The sequence below is a fragment of the Limanda limanda genome, chromosome 5 (assembly GCF_963576545.1).
Source record: "Limanda limanda chromosome 5, fLimLim1.1, whole genome shotgun sequence".
Classification (NCBI taxonomy): domain Eukaryota; kingdom Metazoa; phylum Chordata; class Actinopteri; order Pleuronectiformes; family Pleuronectidae; genus Limanda; species Limanda limanda.
In genome coordinates this window covers 23979105-23997024 of record NC_083640.1, presented here as the reverse complement: position 1 = coordinate 23997024, position 17920 = coordinate 23979105, and the positions used below count along the sequence as shown (strand labels likewise).

Sequence of the window (17920 nt, the reverse complement as noted above, 5' to 3'; positions counted from 1 at the left end):
AGCTGGAATCCGACACCAGGAGAAGAAGCCAACAAGAGGCCGTGACCCCTAGAGTACGAAGCAGGTATAACTTTATCATGGCTGTCGCTGTGAATCAATAAAATGAGATGTGATTTTTAAGTTCAGCTTTGACTAGAGCTACATGTATTGCTTTTTTTTTATTCCAAAGAAGTAAATGAGTAAACACCATGAATTTAATGACCATACACAAATGGAAATCAAAGATGCTTAAAAAAACAAATCCACAAAAGATAAAATATATCTTACAGTTGGTAACGAGTTTGCAGCTTTTCAGGCCCATCTTTAAAAAAAAATGCACTGTAAGCCTATAAAAACAGGCACGGGCCAGTCAGATTAACAAATTGCCACTTACTTCATTATTACACAATGTTAAGGTTTTAACTATATGCAATTGTTTCAACAGTGGTATCATAGTAGTATTGTACAATCCTTTCTGTATGTTTTTTTTATGTGAGGCAATAATAACGACTGAAACAAGAAACAGGACAAGAAGATAACGATTTCCTGTGCAGCTATTAATGCCATATAATTACACTCTGCGTCATGCAGTTAAGTGTTAAACAAACAATAACATCAACAGAGAACAATTACAAAGCCAATGTAAACTTTACAGGAGGGAAGTACTGATACTGTAGGTTTGATTCAGAGCCAAAAATAAGTGACATAGGAATGAAAAGCAAATGAAGCATGAAAGCCAGTTCATCGACACCAAGGAAAACAGAAGAACAAAAAAAAAGAAGTCATATAAGCACAGCTTACAAGGATAATAAAAAAGTACACAATGTATACAAGTAGAAAACATTGAAAAAATAACCAAAGAAATGTGTTTGTTGTACCTTGATAAAAACACATAAAACCAAGACATTTTCTCAAATTCGCTGTGAATGTAAAATATTCCTCAGCCCAACACATACCAACACATACTGTCTTCACCCACTGCTCATAGCTCGTGTTTTAAGTGCTACTTTTAAAAAAGCTGTCCACCAGTAACTGAAAAAAGAAGCATTGTCCTCTTGAACGAGTCCAGTTTAAATGTTCCACCCAACCACCTTGTTTGCTCGACTTATTCTGGGATAAACACTCGAAATAAAAGTTGGCACACGTTTGGCTGACATCGCTCGGACCGATCCACAGTTGAGGCACATTTTAACACTCAAGGCACAGTACCATGTGGTCTTATAGTCTTACCCTTTGAACAATCAAATGAAAGCACTATGTTATTTTCAGCATGGATCTTCTAGCTTAAAATAATATGATCCTTAAGGGACAAACATCAAGTTTTATTGTTTATACACAATGCCCCGATGGCATAAACAGATTCATGTGAGAAAATAAGTAGCTCAAACTGTGATACTGACCGAGTTACTTGACTGAAAGAGCAAATACAGATGGCAGGAGCCTCTTGACCTGTAGAGGACACTTCCAACTTTAACAAAACAATCTTTTGTGTGTGGGTTTTCTAAAATCCAGCGAAGGGAAACTGCAGATGTTATAAACCGAGTGATTTATAAGCATGACATAAAGCAAGGGGCATAGGGCAGCTCGGGTTTCATTTTTGGTTTAGTGGTTTAGCTGACTGAGTAAAACTTACAGTAAGAGCACATTCTGGTGATTTGGTGTTAGCACAAGTATGAAAGAGGTTTCAAAAAGCCCCTTCTTTGCAGAAAGATCAAAAAGCTTGTTTGGGCTTCAAAATACCAGTCGTTACAGAGTTGAACAAAAGACAGCAACTCTTTGAAATCATCCCAAGATACTGCATTTCTGAAGAGAAGAGCCATGAGAACAATATTGAATATATCATAACATGTAACTAGTTTTTGGGGTTCAAATTTTGTTCATTAATGAAAGAAATTCTCATACCACAAGGTAGACATCTGGAAAACAGATAGCAACGAGGAAAATCTGCTAAACCACAAAGTTAAGGAGAGTGTCATCTGCGAAGAATAGCCTTGACGTAAAAATAAGGATTGTAACTAACTGTGTTTGCGCATGTTGGTCCATTCAAATGACAAAATAAAAAAACAATAGCTTGCAATCCTTAGAGGATCCAAATCTTCTCGTTATTTTTAGTACCTTTAGTACCTGTGGAGAACGTACATAGAAATAGCTAGTTTTTCTGACACCTCCATGACATATTACAATTATGCAACCTCAGAAGCAATCCATGTATAAATATAGTGGTGGACATACTGCAGAGATGAATGACCTTTGGATTTACGTCACTTTCCGGCCGAGCCACAGGCTGCTTTGTGAGATATACACAGTTGTTACAAAAAGAAAAAGACTTCAAATGTAATACAAAGGGTGTATAGAGGTCATTATAATACAACTCACCAATATGCCCTTGATTTAAAAGCATTTCTCACTCTTGACTGGTCCTGAAGTCACAGCACACTCACACAGGGAAATGTTTATTCCTCGATTGAAAAACGACACGGTTCTCCTCCCGACAAATCCATTTGAGTTCTCCTTCGACAAAAATCCATCACAAACTTTATGCCATTTGTCTTTAAAAAAAAACACTTATTTCACTACCTGTGGTGGCATGATGGCGGTCTTATGCTGGGGTGTTTTACTTTCAGGTGTATCCAAAGTACCTTCCTTGCCTTTCTTCCTGGGTGGCTTTTTTATTGGAGTTTTCTTTGGTGTAGGATCCAGCGCTGGGTCCCCTGACCTTGAGCCGTTCAAGTCCTGCTTCTCCGGGCTCTTGACTTCAGGGGTCCCGAGGTCGGTGGCGACGGGCGCCACCATCTTCTGGAGGCTGTTTGAAGTGGGCAGCAGGGGCTTGTTGGAGCCCTGCTGGCACAATCCACCGGAGGGGTTCCTCTTGGCTTTCTGTGGAGGTGTGGGCTTCTCTCGGTTTCCCTTGGGCGTGGAGAGGCCGTTGGTTTTCGTCAGGCCTGTCCCCTCATTCCTGTTGATGCTTTGGGTTTTCTCCTTGAGCTGAGCAGCCAGCAGTGTGGCAGCCTCCGAGTTCATATGAGGATGGATGACCTTAGGGCTCTTGGGTGGCTCCTTGGGGGTCTCCTTTGGACTGTCAGGGCTCTTCTTCTCAGACGTGGAGCTATGGAAGCTACTGATCTTCTTCAGGGCATTCTGAACGACACCATTAATGTGTTCCATGTGACTGGGACTGCTGGGCTCGTCCCCAGACTTCTTACCTCGCAGAGGTTTGTGTTTACTGGGCGAACCGTTGGTGTCTGCCTCCTTCCCCTCCTGTTTCTTCTGCTGCTCACGGTTTCTCTCCTTCATCTTCTGATGCTCCTCACTCTTGGCTGAGCCATCACTCGAGCTCCTCTTTTTCTCCTTTGGAACCGCCAGCACCTTGATCCCCCCCTGGCCCTGCTGCTCTGGCTGGGGAGTCCCTGTGGCATTACCGTGTATCCACGATATCTTGGGCTTAGTCGATGGATCCGGTGGGCGTGGTTTGGGCTTGCCAGGTGAAGGTGGTGGTTTTCCGTTGCGCTTGAAGTCCGGTGTAGGAGCGCCTTCCCCATCCCTGCCGCTACCATCATCCTCTTTGGACTTGGAGAGGCGGGCGATGCGGGCGTACAGAGCCGCAGTTGTGGACTCTGAACCGCTGGTGGACCCCTCACTATCAGAAGACTTGATCAGGGGCTGCTCGCCGCCTTCTGCTTTTGTGATGCTGGTGTCTTTCAGGGAGGTGTACTCCCCGGCATCATCATCATTAGGGACAGCGTCTGGGCTGGGGCTGCACTTCTCTTTGCTTTCATTCACCGACTCTGTGGATCAATGGCAGATCACAGATTATGTATTAAAGTGTTTGAAATGATCTTAATGGAAGAAGTGATGCATTCATCTTCAAATAAATATGAGGTTCAGTTCATGAGCAGCACAAACAAACTGTGGCTTTATTCAATACACTCGTTTGGTATAAACCTTAGTTTATAGTGACTAATGCTGTTAAATGACTCAATTTCTCTCTCGGTGTGGAACCATTACCTCATGTTCAATGTTACACCATAACTACCACTGGACAATGGCTATTGTTTATCAATATAATGCTCAAATTTGTGTATTATTATTATTCATGCAACATAATTTCCTCCCCCACCAGAGAAGCCCTCCTCCCTGTTATTCAAGAGCGATGTCTGTTCATCTGTTAATTTGTGTACACACATACTTGAGAACTGGAGCGGATCCAGTGCTAAAGATCCTATCTTTGCAAATCTAATTCAAAGCCCTTTCATGATGTTTACAGTAATGATTCTGTGCCGGCTGTGTTCTGCTTGCAATCAATTGTTTTCAAAGCCCTTGAACCGTTCATGAGGAAAATGAGAACTCAATCAAAGCACGAAACAAACATCCTTCAAACACACATTAAAAAAATACCTGACTTACACTGTCAGACTTCCAGAATAGAAACTGATGGAATGGGTGTTTCCCACCAAACTTCCAGAGGTTTGTCACTGTTTGGATTTGCGCCATATGCTGACTTGACTATTCCATTTCCTGTTTATACTCCCTCTGTTCTCTAAGCAAAACCTAGACCTCGATGGCCCATGATAAAGAGCCAGGCTATCTCTGTGATGACTTTAGGAGCAATGGGGACGTCACAGCCCTGTGGAGTGTGAATGCTCCTTCATGCCAAAGGCCAATTATCCTTTTATGTGCATCATTCCAGATAATTAAACTGTTTATTTACTCTAACGGTGACTCACCTTCGTGGGGCACACAGTAGACCGGCCCCTCGTCTCCGCTCTCAAAGGAAGAGAAGGACTCCTGGGATGACCAGGACGAGGGGGAGGGCTGCTCAGCCACCGAGGGGGGCTCGATGAAGCTGCAGTTGAAGGTGTTCTCTTGGTCATGGTGGGCTACTGAGAACAGAAAACAAACGCAGAAGCCAAAAGGTCAGCCAGAGGGTATTGTACCAAGTTACAAGAACAACAGTCTGTTCTCACTCACTCTCACAACTGCAGCAGAGTCGTAGAAATGTTGGTTTAAGTGAGTCTGCGGAAAAATTGGGTTTTTATTGGTTTTGCATGTGAGTTAATTGACACAGCAACGTTATTGGGTTTTTCGAGAGCAAGAGAAGCAAACGCCTTCATAGAAGCTGTGGAGTATTTTCATATTCTGATGCCAAAGAGCTGAAGTCATGCAGAGTTTGTTTTTTTTAAACAGCATCCTGACCATTATACAAGACAGAAATTCTCAACTAACCCAAGACAGCATTGATTTGGGAGGTCTTGTGACCCAGACTACCGGGGAACAAAGAGTCCGACTGTTTGTCCTTTATAAAAATGCCACATAAAGCTGCTGAGGTATAAATAGCCGTTTGCTGATTCGTTATTTACCTCCGCAAAGAGGGTTGTGTTTTGACTCCTGTCGGTTTTGTTTGTCGGCTGCATGACGCAAAAACTACTGAATGGAAATTCAACGAAATCAAGATTCAAATCCAGTAATATGACATTAAAGTGGAAGCAAAGAGGGCTTAAAAATATATGATTTCTACATGTGATGGTTCAGCATTTCTTTGTGAGAGTTAGATTACAATGAAGCTAATAAGGACACGCTCATCTCATCCCTCATTGTGTTCTTCTCCAGTATTTAAATAACAAGCACAATGGGCCGTAACTGGATTCTTTCATCATCTTCCACGCAATCCTCTCCTGCTCCGATATGTAGGTCAAGTCATGTTTCTCTCTCTCCCTGTTTCCTTCTTGCTCTTTTCCATCCTCCTTCCTCCCCTTCAGACACAGCAGGATTCTGCTGACCCTTCAGTCTCGGGACAGCTGCGGTCTGTGACGGATACTCGCGGTTTTTTATCTTCCCATCTGGCACGCACACTTTTGGCCTGAGCTGCATTGGGCGTCAACTCGAATTGACCGACCACATCAGACGCCGCTCTGTGCCCGAGGTCACGTGGGTCTGTCCGTTTGTTTGGACCTCAGATAAACCCTCCATGTGAGGAATCCCCGACTGTACCTGCGGCCAGGAACAAACTCAAACTCCTCAGCTGTTGTTGTTTGACTGTAACGGAAAAGACGACCTACTTTAAGAAAATGTCTGCAGGGTTTTTTCACAGACCTGGTGACTTGCAGAACCGCTGATAATACTCTGTGATACCAGTATAAACGAAGCCTGTGTCACTGAGATTTCACACAGCTCGATACAGATGAATTCTGAAGTGCTACAACACAAGAAGGTCTTGATCTCAACACCATTCAGAAACATACAACACAAGCACATGATCGGTTTAGAGGCTCTTCTCAACATTAAGCGTAAACTGAGCACATCTGGTTTATTTTTCATCGTAAATCTGTGTGATGTTTTTCTCACTCTTGAATTCCTGTGTCCATTTTTCTGCCTCACACCATATGACAGCAAACAGATTTAGTCATGGTCAAATCAGAAGTGGGTTGTAAAGGGTGTGTGTGTGTGTTTCTGTGTGTGTGTGTGTGTGTGTGTGTGCGTTTTCAAAGACCTTGCTTTGTAGTTTTCCCTTGACGCTGCTGAGTTTTATCTAGTTCTCCAGATTTGAGCTCTTAAAACCTCAGATAGAATATCTATTGTGTTGCTGAGAACTGAGAAATTGGGTTAAACTGTATTGCTACACTGATAAAACTGTTATATATAACTGAAATATTTTCTTACAAGTAATCTAAACCTCTGGACTACATATTTACGTCTGAGAGTCTCATGTCTTTGTGAGACTTGTCGGGTGGATAATGTCAACACAGGTGCAACATGTCTATGAAAAGCATGTGCAGATGTTTAGAAGAGAAAACATCGACCAAAGTAACATGGGCTTTGGATACGTGTCGAGGGTATTTCTATCCAAGGGCACACGTCTGTGGGCTTATTTAAAGATATCCTCTTCCTGCTCTCTCTACATAAGTAAACACTTAGCCACAACATGAATTTTCCATATTGCTACTACTCATGGGATTAACTGTACGTAACAAACCAGCTTTGTGTGGATGTAGATAATTCCAGATATCCGTCTGTCTGTCTGTATGTGGAACTCATATCTTGAGAACTCTTCATCGTATCAGCTTCAACCCAGACGCTGATAACGACAATGACGTCAGCAGAGACAACTGATTCTCCAGTTCAGGTTCTGCGTACTGAGTCGAGCTTCACTGGACTTTGAGTAAACCGGTGAACGTCTCTTTGTGCAGAAGAGGGGGTGAAGCTTCAGGGTTCTGTGGACTGAGCCCTGCAGCCGGTCTTCACTTGAACAGCACAGGCCAAACAAAGAGCCCATTCCAACCAGCATATGGACACTGACTCTCACTTAGTCTCTACCTATCTGCCTGCTGCTGTCGGCTGCTCTCAGGGACTGAGGAATGTGGAGCATCTGACCTATGTTAAGACTCCTGTTAAGTTAGTCAACAGGCTAACACATGGGCATTTTGCAACATTACTTGTACACGCTGGTGAACAACTGCTGCCCTTGAAAGCGACTCCCTCCAGACTGAGGGTCTAGTGGAGCAGATTGCTCTGCAGACTGGATGCCACTGGGATCCCTCCCCTCTACTGGGAGGCCCGACACACAACAGGGCCTTATTGACGTGTCCCAGCTGCAGGGCTCTACCACCACAGTTGCTCAGTGGGGGGACGCGTCTGCAGACCTGGGGCTTTTGGAAGTGTGGAGGTTAGAGAGCTGGGCTGGAATAAGAAGGCTGCCGGTTCGAATGTCTGATCCAGCTGTGGAAATCTGGACACTGAATCAGAACGTTATCTGCCAATAATAACAAGAATCTACATGTTTGAGCCTGAAATAGCCTGGGACAGAGTTACTGGACTGCATTGTCTAAACAAGTCTTAACAGTTTAAACAGATTCACTAATCATTATTTACACATTTACATAGCTGTAGCATTAGTTCACCCTATTAAAACTACGGCCAAATTTTTATTTGGTTCATCCAAATGACTTTATAGTGTGAGAAAGCTTATTTTTTCACCCACTTTTATTGGGCAGAACTGGATGAAAGTGAATCGGAGTTGCTGCAAACACTTTTTGCAAAACCCGGCCAAGTTTTTGCAGGATAAATAAAGATGAATAAAGCAGGTGGTGCTGCTCTCGGCTCTCGCCCATGGGGAAGCTAAGAGGATGCAAGGAATGCCGAACAGACGTGGATGTGTCAGGCGTGGAGGCAACAGAAAGCCAAACTTACACGCAAACACTTTTGCTTTTGCCAAAAGGGGAATATAGGTGACAGTGTGTTCATGTAGTTCTTTCTCTGAGGCTGTAACTATGCCAACAAAGATTTGAAAGTTGACGTCCTTCTTGCTTCCCCCTTTTTTCATTTTTTTTTCATATTCTCTTGCCACATCTGTTGCCAGTGACCCTGGTGTGGATAAATCACAGTTCTGACACGGGCTGTGGTAAATTTGACCACTTCCTGTTTCCAGCCCCATCGGGCCCCCTCTGGAATGTGTGTGTGTGTGTGTGTGTGTGTGTGTGTGTGTGTGTGCAGGACTGTGCAGCTTCCAGTCAGATTTAGACTCTCTTAACGTTGGCAGACCACGCTTCTGTGGGCAGGCGGACAGAAAGCAGAGGAGCAGAGGTTTACACAGGACAAACCAGGGGAGAGAAGACAGACAGGCATCAGTTGTTATAAGTGACTGGGAATTGATGTCTGCTCTTGAATCTGATTGGTACGTGGATGTTGTCTTTTGTCAATCCTGGCTAAAAGCTAAAATCTCCGCAAACACGTAAAAATAGATTTTCTTTTTGTGAAGGCCTTTAACTGGATGACGTCATGCCTCTGGCACATGGTCTTCACATGGTCCGGCTCTTGTCAGATACATTAATGTCCCACTCTGTCATCGTGACAAAGGCAACTCTGTCTGAGTGTTGTATTTAGAGCTAAGATACATAACGGTGGCAGACTCCAGCTTAAGTAATCAACTGGATAACCGAGGAGGCACGTGCTTCTCACACAAGGAAAAGGAAACCAGGGCACCATGTTGTTAACTCCCTCCACGTCTTGGTCACTTCAAAATGACAATGTGTTGATGTTCTAATCTACAGGAAGCTCTGGAAAATACAAGAGTCCCAAGTTGATGTCTTCAAAATGTATGAGCAACAATCCAAAGATGTTATGTTTACAATCATACAAATCAGACAGAAAGCAGTAAATCATCAGATTTGGGAATTCAAAACAACAGAAGGTGTTTTACAGCAAAGTCATTTTAAGAACATATTCGAGATTTAGTTTTGGTCAACTGCTGTAATTACCTAATTGTTTTAAATATCATCCCAAACATCTGTCAAGGTTAAATAAACTTTGAAAAACTTGCATGTACCTGGAGTTCTGCAGCAGCCGTGGCTTCCTTGCTCTTTGACCCTTTCACACTGAGGTCTGTCCTATCCAATAACAACTGACTGCCCAGAACATATCTTTGAAAAATATGTATTGGTATAAAATGGTTAATTTATGTGCACAGCGAGAATAGTGTTTCCCTGTGTTCAAAAATGTAACCAAAGAATATAACAGTTGCTGTACATTTACCCTGCGACTGCAGTGTCACAAGAAAGAATAATAATTTATACTGTCCAGCATCATAAGAGATGAAGCGTCTGTTAGGAGCAAGGCAACAGATGGACCCTGAAGAAAACCAGCCGTAAGTTAAACTGTGTGTGATGGGGTGTAAAGGATCAGCATATCTCCTGTGTCTGCTGTATAAACGACTGGGGTCACAGACAGATCTGTCACACACCACGAGTCGTCCACATGGCGCAGCAGCCTCCACCCAAACACTGCTGCCTTTGATAGAGCGTCACTCAGCACCACCCGGGCCCCTCTGACAACCACTGGCCTTCTTTTAATAACACGGCCTCCTCCTCCTCCTCCTCAGCCCCAGAAAAAGATGATGGAAACGAGCAAAGAAAATGGGAAGGAAAAAAAAAAAGCCCCAGTTTTTAGGGTTGTAATAATATGAACACATGGCATTTGAGGGTGCCAAGAATAACAAGGGGCTCTAAAACCAGTGCATTCCTTTCAAATGAAACCCCACACTCGCCTGGCAGCCACCATACACTTTTCAACCCTATTCATCATCCACGAGCCAGACGAAGGTAGCACCAGAGTGAAGCGCTCACCCTGATTGGCCAGTCCTCCCTGTCATTGTCTCTACTGCGTTTGCCTGAAGACATTTAAAAGCCTCCGAAATCGTGTTTTTTAAACATCCTCAGATCTTCTCCATCGTTATGTAACAACTGTGTTAATTATGCATGGGGTGTGAACAAAGCTGAGCATCATGCAAACTGTCTGAGCCTCACTCAGTGCTCTGCCGTCAGCCGACCTTGTCTTTCAGGAGAAGAGAAAGATTACACGAGTGGAAGCAGCTTCCGGCAGCCGTGTGGTGGGATGTTTAAAAAAAGACTTCAGGGGCTTACCGACTACTTTGGGCAGTTTCTGTCGCCTCAGTGGAATACGGGGGAGTTTAGTGCTGATTCGGCTGAATCGTCCACACAGGATCCGCTTGGCTTTTTTGCTGTTGGTAGAGTTGTCTTGGTTAGGACTGAAAAAGGGATGATGCCATGGAAATCCAAATGAATCATGCAAGAGAGCCATATTAGACCTGGCCCGGCGCCTCTTTCGAGGGCTCGCAGGCTGCTCGCATTGCTACTAACCGGCAACGTCAATATAGAAAAGGACTTAAAATTCCACTTTTTTATGTATTTATTCATTTAACAACTTCATAGCTGTGAGAAAAAGCAAAAAAAGGTAGCGTCTAGCTTTGACACATTATTCAAATCTCTTGGAACCGGAGCCGGCGTTGTGGACCTCGTGCGGAGAGGATATCTGTCACTCACTTGTGGTCGTCTTTGTGTCGACACAGGCAGCAGCAGCACAGCAGCGAGAGCAGGACAATCAGCAAGAAGGAGACCAGGGTTCCAGCCGCGATCACACCCATCCGCTGGTTGGGCTCTGAAAGACGAGATGTGGAGAATTCAGGGTGTGCCACTCTGGCGTAGGGAAGCTCTGCATGCCAGGTTCAACAAATCTCCTCCTCTGTCATCGCTACAAAAACCTTGGCGTGTAGTAGATTATAATGATTTACTCGAAAACTCCACTCGGATGACTTGAGTACACGGGGCTGGGCTCGCTGTGTGTAATTGTTATTAATGCGTTAGTTTGCGTGGCTAATAAAGACGGAGCACGGCGTTGCGTTGGTAATTGATTCGCGGCGGCGGCTGCTTTTGACGTGAAGCTTCTCTGAGGAAACAAGGTTTTCAACAGGCTGGAATTCACCACACGGATAATCCACGATTAATCTTATCTCCCCCCAAGACACGAGAGCACTTACCCTCTCAATGCCGATTTCCTGCGAGCAACTTCCTCCTCCCCTTGCCCCCTCATTACCGCAAACCCCCCCCCCCTCGCCATCGCTCGGATGATTGATGAGCTCCCCTCCTTCAACCCCGAGTGAGATGCACCCCGAAGATAAGTGCTGCGGTGCATGTGCGGACAACATAAGAAGACAGGAACCATCAGTTAACGGGTAAGCAGCAGCAGACTGGGGATCTCTGCACTGTCACATGAGGCTGAGATGGATTGTTGGGCAGTGTGGGTTTGTTGTGTTGTTATTGCTGGTTTGTGGGGGGGGGGGGGGGCCACAATCGCTGCTACCTTTGCACAATCATACTCATCATCTCTTTCCAAACCATCCACTGCTTTTCCTCTACTCTCTGTCTCCCTTCCAACTCCCTCGTTTTCTCTTCCCTTACGCCATCCCCCTCTCTTTTCTTCTTCCTTCCTTCCTCTCCCTCTCCTTCTCTCTCTCTCTCTCTAGCTGCACAGGAACTGGGCCAACAAACACAGCCATAAAAAGGACACCGGTCTGAGTCTGGAAACACTATCAAGGCCCTGCTACGTAAAGTCTCCTGCTACACACACTGACCTGAATAGACGTGTTTGTTGCCGCCAGCTATTGGACATTTAATACACAGGCGGCACTGGAGGGATCCGGCTTTTTTGGGACAAACACTTTTAAAAAGGGTTTGTCCTGCTGTTTTGTACGCGCAGCAAGGAATATTTGTTGTCTCGAAAAAGGGGATTTACCTAGAAAAACACTAGTTTCTGCTGTTCGTAAAAACATCTTAACCACAGAGCAAAACAAATGAGGGTTTCCTTACGTAGATAGCAGGCTCCAGACACAGGATCACAGTCCTTGTTGTGGCAGGAGCAGGTCTGGTTGCAGTTCACTCCGTACTGGCCCGGTTGACAGGTCATATTGCAGCTTGAATACAGAGAAGAGACAAGAAAAACAACATCTGTTTAATGTCCAGTCCAAGTGACAGATGTGCAAAATACGACACAGGCGGAAAGAGAGAGGAAAAGGTGATCGATAGGATCCGGTGCTTTGTTCTTTTTTATTCTATGATGGAAGTTTGCAGGAATTTAACTTTTGTATTCCAAGAGTGCACTTTATCAGTAACTGTAAAAACATGCCTCAGGACCCGGGCTCCCTCCCTCCATTCCCAGGACGTAAACGTGTGTGACAAATGTATTATGAAAGGCATCAATCCTTTTCACTGAGCACTGTGCGCCGCCAAGGGCAAAGAAATTGAGTTTTTTTGGATATGAGGTGTCTCATGACTTACTAGGTGCCATAAAACCCCGGGTCACACAGGCACTCTCCGGTGACAACATGACAGATGCCGTTAAAACAGTGGCTGCAGTTGTTCTCGCAGTTCTCCCCATATGTGCCGTTGGGGCAGCGCACCTCGCACCTATGACAAATAACAATGTCGTAAATAGTCATTTCCAAAAAATTACAAGTATGAGTCATGGAGATTATTACAGTGACAAAAAGGGTGGAACAGTGGCTACTGGTTAAAGGCTACTGCCATTGTGCTTTTAACATTTCAAAATGATAAAGCTCCACACATTTACTAAGTTGCGGGGTGTGTTTTTCTTACCTGTCCCCAATCCAGCCGGGGTTACAGTGTGAGCACTTGCCAAGAATGGGGTCGCAGTGGTGTCCGTCCTTGCAGGTGGGACACACCTCCAGGCAGCTTTCACCGAAGAAGCCCTTGGAGCAGAGCTGGTCGCACCGCGTCCCGTTCCAGCCGCGGTCGCAGGTCACGCAGCGTCCCTCCGTCACTTTGCAAGGCTGCTGGCCCTTGCAGTGCCCGCACCTGTGGGCGGCCGAAGGAAACAGCGGTTAACTCAAGATAAGAAACACCCCTATCTCGTCCGACTGTAATGAAACTGTGATGAGAGACATGTGTATTTGCCTGGTTCAAATGGTTTCACTAGTGAGAGAGAGAGAGAGAGAGAGTAACAACACTGAACTCTCACTGTGTTCTCTTCGGTTCATAGCAGCTGTGTAGTGTGGAGACCATGGAAGGTAAAGCACTTAACCTGAATTGCTTTTATATGTTGGCTGGTGATTATGGGATAATGTGAATACCAACTCCCAAATCTCACTTTATACTTGCTCCATTAAGTAGCGTGTCCAGATATTTCAGAGGTTATCAGCCGCAGCACATATCAAATCTTATTTCCTATCAAGACCACAAAACCGCACCGTAACATGCCTCAGACAAGGGACCTGAACATTAGGCATCTGTAAAACTAAAGGTTTCCTGTGTTTTCTGAAATGGTGCATTCGCTCTCGGCCAAGTTTTCTTCCCCCCCACCTGTTCCTGCAGTTTTGACCGTAGAATCCAGCGGGACACGGCTCCCTGCAGAACTTCCCGCGGTATCCTGGCGTGCAGGTACACGAGCCGTCGGCCTGGTTGCACTTGCCGTGGATGCACTGGCAGTACCGTTCGCACCGCGGGCCCCACAGCCTGTCGCGGCACTGGCAGCGTCCCGTGAACTGGTCACATGGTGAATTGTTACAGTTACACTGGCTGGCACAGTTCCTCCCCGTCCAGCCCGGGCTGCACTGGCAGCGGCCGGTCATGGCGTCACAGATGGAGTTGATGCTGCAGTAGCAGTTGTTGTTGCACTGTGGACCCCAGACGCCGGGGTGGCATGTGCATTTGCCCGTGTCCTGATCACATTTGCCCTTTTGGCACATGCACACATTCTCGCAGTTTGGTCCCCAACGGTTGTGGTTGCAGGTACAAGCGCCGGTCAAGTCATCGCACTGGCCATTGGGGAAGCAGTTACATTTCCCCTTGCAGTCAGGGCCCCAGAACTGGGTCGGGCACTCTGTGGAGAAGACAGTGGTGTAATCAGGATACAGTTGAACATTTGTATATGTTCTGTCATTAACTTAGGAATTATACAAATAAAGACTTCGGCCTGATGCTGGCATGATATTAAAAAGGGATCAGTAACATTATCTGCTGGTGAACGACATGTCCCCACTATCCAGGTAATGAAGCCCAAATACCTGGCACACGATTGCTGCCACTTGATGCATTTTGAGCCCAAATCTACCATGTAGTGATGGAGCAGCGGTAGTGTAGTCTCGCCGACACACACTCTACTAATCACAAGTTTGTTTTCAGTGTTTTTACAGCATCAAATAACCAACTTAAACCAAACTTACCAGAAAATAACTACTTGGTTCATAGCCCTTCTGCTAACATGGAGGAGACAGGATTTAAGACTTTATGAGCCAGTGACCAGAAGGCGATTGAGGTGATTTGGCTTCACTTTGTCGTTCATTGTTATAAAAATAGACACAGCCTAAATGCTACTTACCCTGTAGTTCAAGACCTATAAATTAGTGTTTAGTAGAGATTCTGTTATAACTTGAACTTTTAACACCATATTCAAGAGGCAAAGAATAGAAATGTGGATTTAAAAAAACGTAAAAACAAAACAATCCCTTACTCGTGTCACAGCTAGCTCCGAAGTAACCATGACGACAGCGGCATTCATTCGGCCGGACACACACCTCGTTCTCCTTGCAGGTGAAGTTGCCTTCACAGAGCGCTGGGGTGAACAAGAAGAGGCCACGTTAGACGACTGATCTGCACATTGAGCGGTCATGATAAACGTTTGCTCCCTGTGTGGCACATACGTGTCAGGCATTCATCCGCCAGCTGCGCCCATCCACTGCAGCACGCCACTCCTGACGACCTGGGGAGAAGAGAGATTCAAAATGAGAGAGGGAAGATAAAGCACCGAACTGAGAAACAGTAAAACAAACACATGAGCGTGTCTCCATCCACAGCCGGCTCAAGTTTCCTTGATCTCTGTTGATGTGGCTCCGGCTAGATTCTGCAGACCTGTGTGTTTTGCACATGACGCATATGCTCAACACATGCTTGCATCATTTTCCCGATGCTGAGCCGCAGCCTTTGGGGGCAAGAGAGGCTCATGAATATTCATAGACAGTATTTTGCAGCCACGTTTTCGACCTGTCAGGGAAAGAAGGATTCTTCTTTCCTTCCTCCCTGGCCCGTGACCTCTGTGGGGGGGCCCTGCAACGCCTCAGCCCCCCCTGGAGTGTTTGAGGACGGCTGGCGGCTTTCGGCCAACGAGCAGGGGAGCGAGGCTGTTCTCTAAAGGAGGCGCGTGGTGGAGATCACAGGCCTTATCTCTGCATGCTTTCCCTTCCTATGAGGGAATCAATTTGACTTTCTCCACTTTATCTATATAACATGACACTGGATTTAGCTTTAAACGGCTCAGCTGCTGCAAATTTTGACGAACTCCAGGTGAAATGTAAGGAGTTGACCCTTGTTGACCCTTTGACACGCAGCCAATCCGTGACAGCAGCACCCAAGGACAAAGATTACATTCACTGTTCGGTGGAGCTATTTTAAAAGCTGCGCCCCTGTTTGCCATTTATTATTGAATGTACCATGTTTTCAAAGGATTCTACTGATTCAAAAACAGATTTCTCTGCATCGCAGCTCAAAACATCACATGGCGAACAGCTTTAGTGTTCACAGTAATTTTTTTAAGGAGCTGGAAAACAATCAGTGTTGAAGGAATCATCGAGTCGTTTTATTGCCGTTCCAGCTGGATTCAGCAGCTGATTTTGTAATGTGACGGCACACTGGAAACGCTGAGTAGTGACGATAAATGCTGAACTACTTCCTTCTATTCATTCGATTCAAGTGAGAAAATAGGACGTAATGGGCATAATGTGAAAAACAAGTGAGGGGAGAGTGGAGAGTTCACCGCGATGGATGTGAAACACTGGAAGGAGGGCAAGATGTCAAACTTGTAGAACAGTGCAAGTGAAAGTACTATAAATACCACACTGAAAACTTCATGAAGAACAAATATAGGAAGTATCTTTTCTGGTAAACTACTATTTGTAACCAAGCAGAGTACTGAAAAAACGCCTGATGACTTTGCATTTGATTGTGACGCTAAATATAACGTGTTGCTTTTCAGATAAGCTATTTTTCCATTTCCCTCAAACAATTGTGGCTGCACAGGAAATACTATTATCTTTTTTTATTTTATTTTTCTCTCCCATCTGCCCTAAAGTCTGTGAAAGAGGTTAAGATCCAGGAAACAAGGGCTACTTCAATGTGCACATGGTTACCTATCACACATCTGTTATAGCATAAGGGAGAATAAGGTCTGGACAGTATTTGCTGCTTCTTGCTGAGCACACTCTCACAATTTATGGCCGTCTGTGCAACAAACTTGGAGCCTGCAGTCGGTAATTGTGGACTTGGATGTTTTCTTCTTTTGCACGAGGAACCAGAGGCTCAGTTTTATTCCTAGAGGTTGTCAAGAAATCCGTTTTGGATGCATCACCCTTCGAGGGGAGTCTGTCCAGATACATAGATTCCTAGTGTAATCAATTACTTTTCACATATTTGATATTTATGCTGAAATATCAACTGTTAACCAAAATCCATTATCCGTTATTCCCTTAAAGTGCCATATCTTTTACAGCAGAGTCCTGAGACAGCTGACGTACAAACTTACATCATATTAAAATACAACATATACAATCTGCAAAAGATCAACACATCTCTTCACCACATTCTCTATGAGGCCCTTATTCTTTCAAAGAATATGAAAATATGTCAAATTTTGATTTTTTTCTTGTCCAAATTGAAGAATTATGTTCCTCAAAACATTTCTTTAAAACTTCCCTAAAACCTCATCTTGTCATCTAATGGTGCCACGAATACTGTGAAGCTCGAGAAGAGCGCCCCCTACAGAGCAATAAAACACCCCTCGTTCCAGATGCACACATCTGTATAGCTGCTTTCTTCAGTGGACTCCTCCTCCTCCTGCACGCTACACAATGAACATGTTATAGAGGAACAAATAGGTCAAAGTAAAAAATCTGTGTAACTAACACTTACTTAAAGTGTTAGTTTATAACATGTGGTTATAGAATAAAGTCTGAAATTGATTACACAACAAGTTACTGACTCTACAGTGAGAACCGTTATTCGTGCATGTGGCCAACACTGCAGTATGAAAACACTTTATCTTCAACTAAATGAGAAAAGTGGAAGGAATGAGATGATTCTATTTATTTTAAATGTGACTCCAACTCTGAGTTGATGTCTTTAATGAAGTTTTATCCTGAGATAAGGGAAAATAAGAAGGAAAACTTTTAAACACATTTACAACAACAGGGAAATACAAGAATACATCTTCTCCCGTAGTGAAGCGATTCTTACCCCGGTGCTTTGCAAACATTCCTGCCTTTGGGGTTGAGCTCTTGGCTGAAACTGGAGCAAAAGAAGAGACAAACCAGCGCAACCACAGCAGCAAAACACTTCTTCACTTCCATTGTACACGCAGCAGCAGCATCCTTCTAGACGCCGTCGTTACTCCTCCGAATAAACTCGAGATGGTGGTGGAGTTTGTTTCACTGTATTTCAAACACGTCCACGCACATGATCCAGATGTTGGGAACGCGAAATCCGTTTTTCTTTTTCCTCGAGGTGTTTCAGAAAAGTCTCGACCGCGACCCCTACGCCATCGAGAAACTCAGCAGCAGCAGCTCAGTGTCTGGAAACACGGGGAAAAA

At 44.7% G+C, this 17920-nt stretch overlaps 1 protein-coding gene across 1 annotated transcript; it reads right to left on the bottom strand.

The window, feature by feature from the left end:
• Positions 1-209: 209 nt before the first annotated feature.
• scarf2 (scavenger receptor class F, member 2) lies at positions 210-17734 on the bottom strand. Its single transcript, XM_061071741.1, has 11 exons — positions 17568-17734; positions 14984-15042; positions 14794-14895; positions 13644-14163; positions 12921-13139; positions 12603-12731; positions 12135-12238; positions 10812-10926; positions 10392-10489; positions 4704-4859; positions 210-3764 (listed from the first exon to the last, which is right to left on the bottom strand). The coding sequence occupies exons 1-11, from the start codon at positions 17678-17680 to the stop codon at positions 2545-2547; spliced, it is 2835 nt and encodes a 944-aa protein (XP_060927724.1). The 5' UTR covers positions 17681-17734; the 3' UTR covers positions 210-2544.
• Between the last annotated feature and the right edge of the window lie 186 nt (positions 17735-17920).

Bases quoted from the DNA above. Each gene is read 5' to 3' on its own strand.
- scarf2 (XM_061071741.1), bottom strand. From the start codon at position 17,680: ATGGAAGTGAAGAAGTGTTTTGCTGCTGTGGTTGCGCTGGTTTGTCTC. The intron at 13,140-13,643 runs GTGGGGGGGAAG...GGCCGCCCACAG, and splicing joins GGTCAAAACTGCAGGAACAG to GTGCGGGCACTGCAAGGGCC. The intron at 4,860-10,391 runs GTAAGCCCCTGA...TTCTGTTCTCAG, and splicing joins GAAACTGCCCAAAGTAGTCG to TAGCCCACCATGACCAAGAG.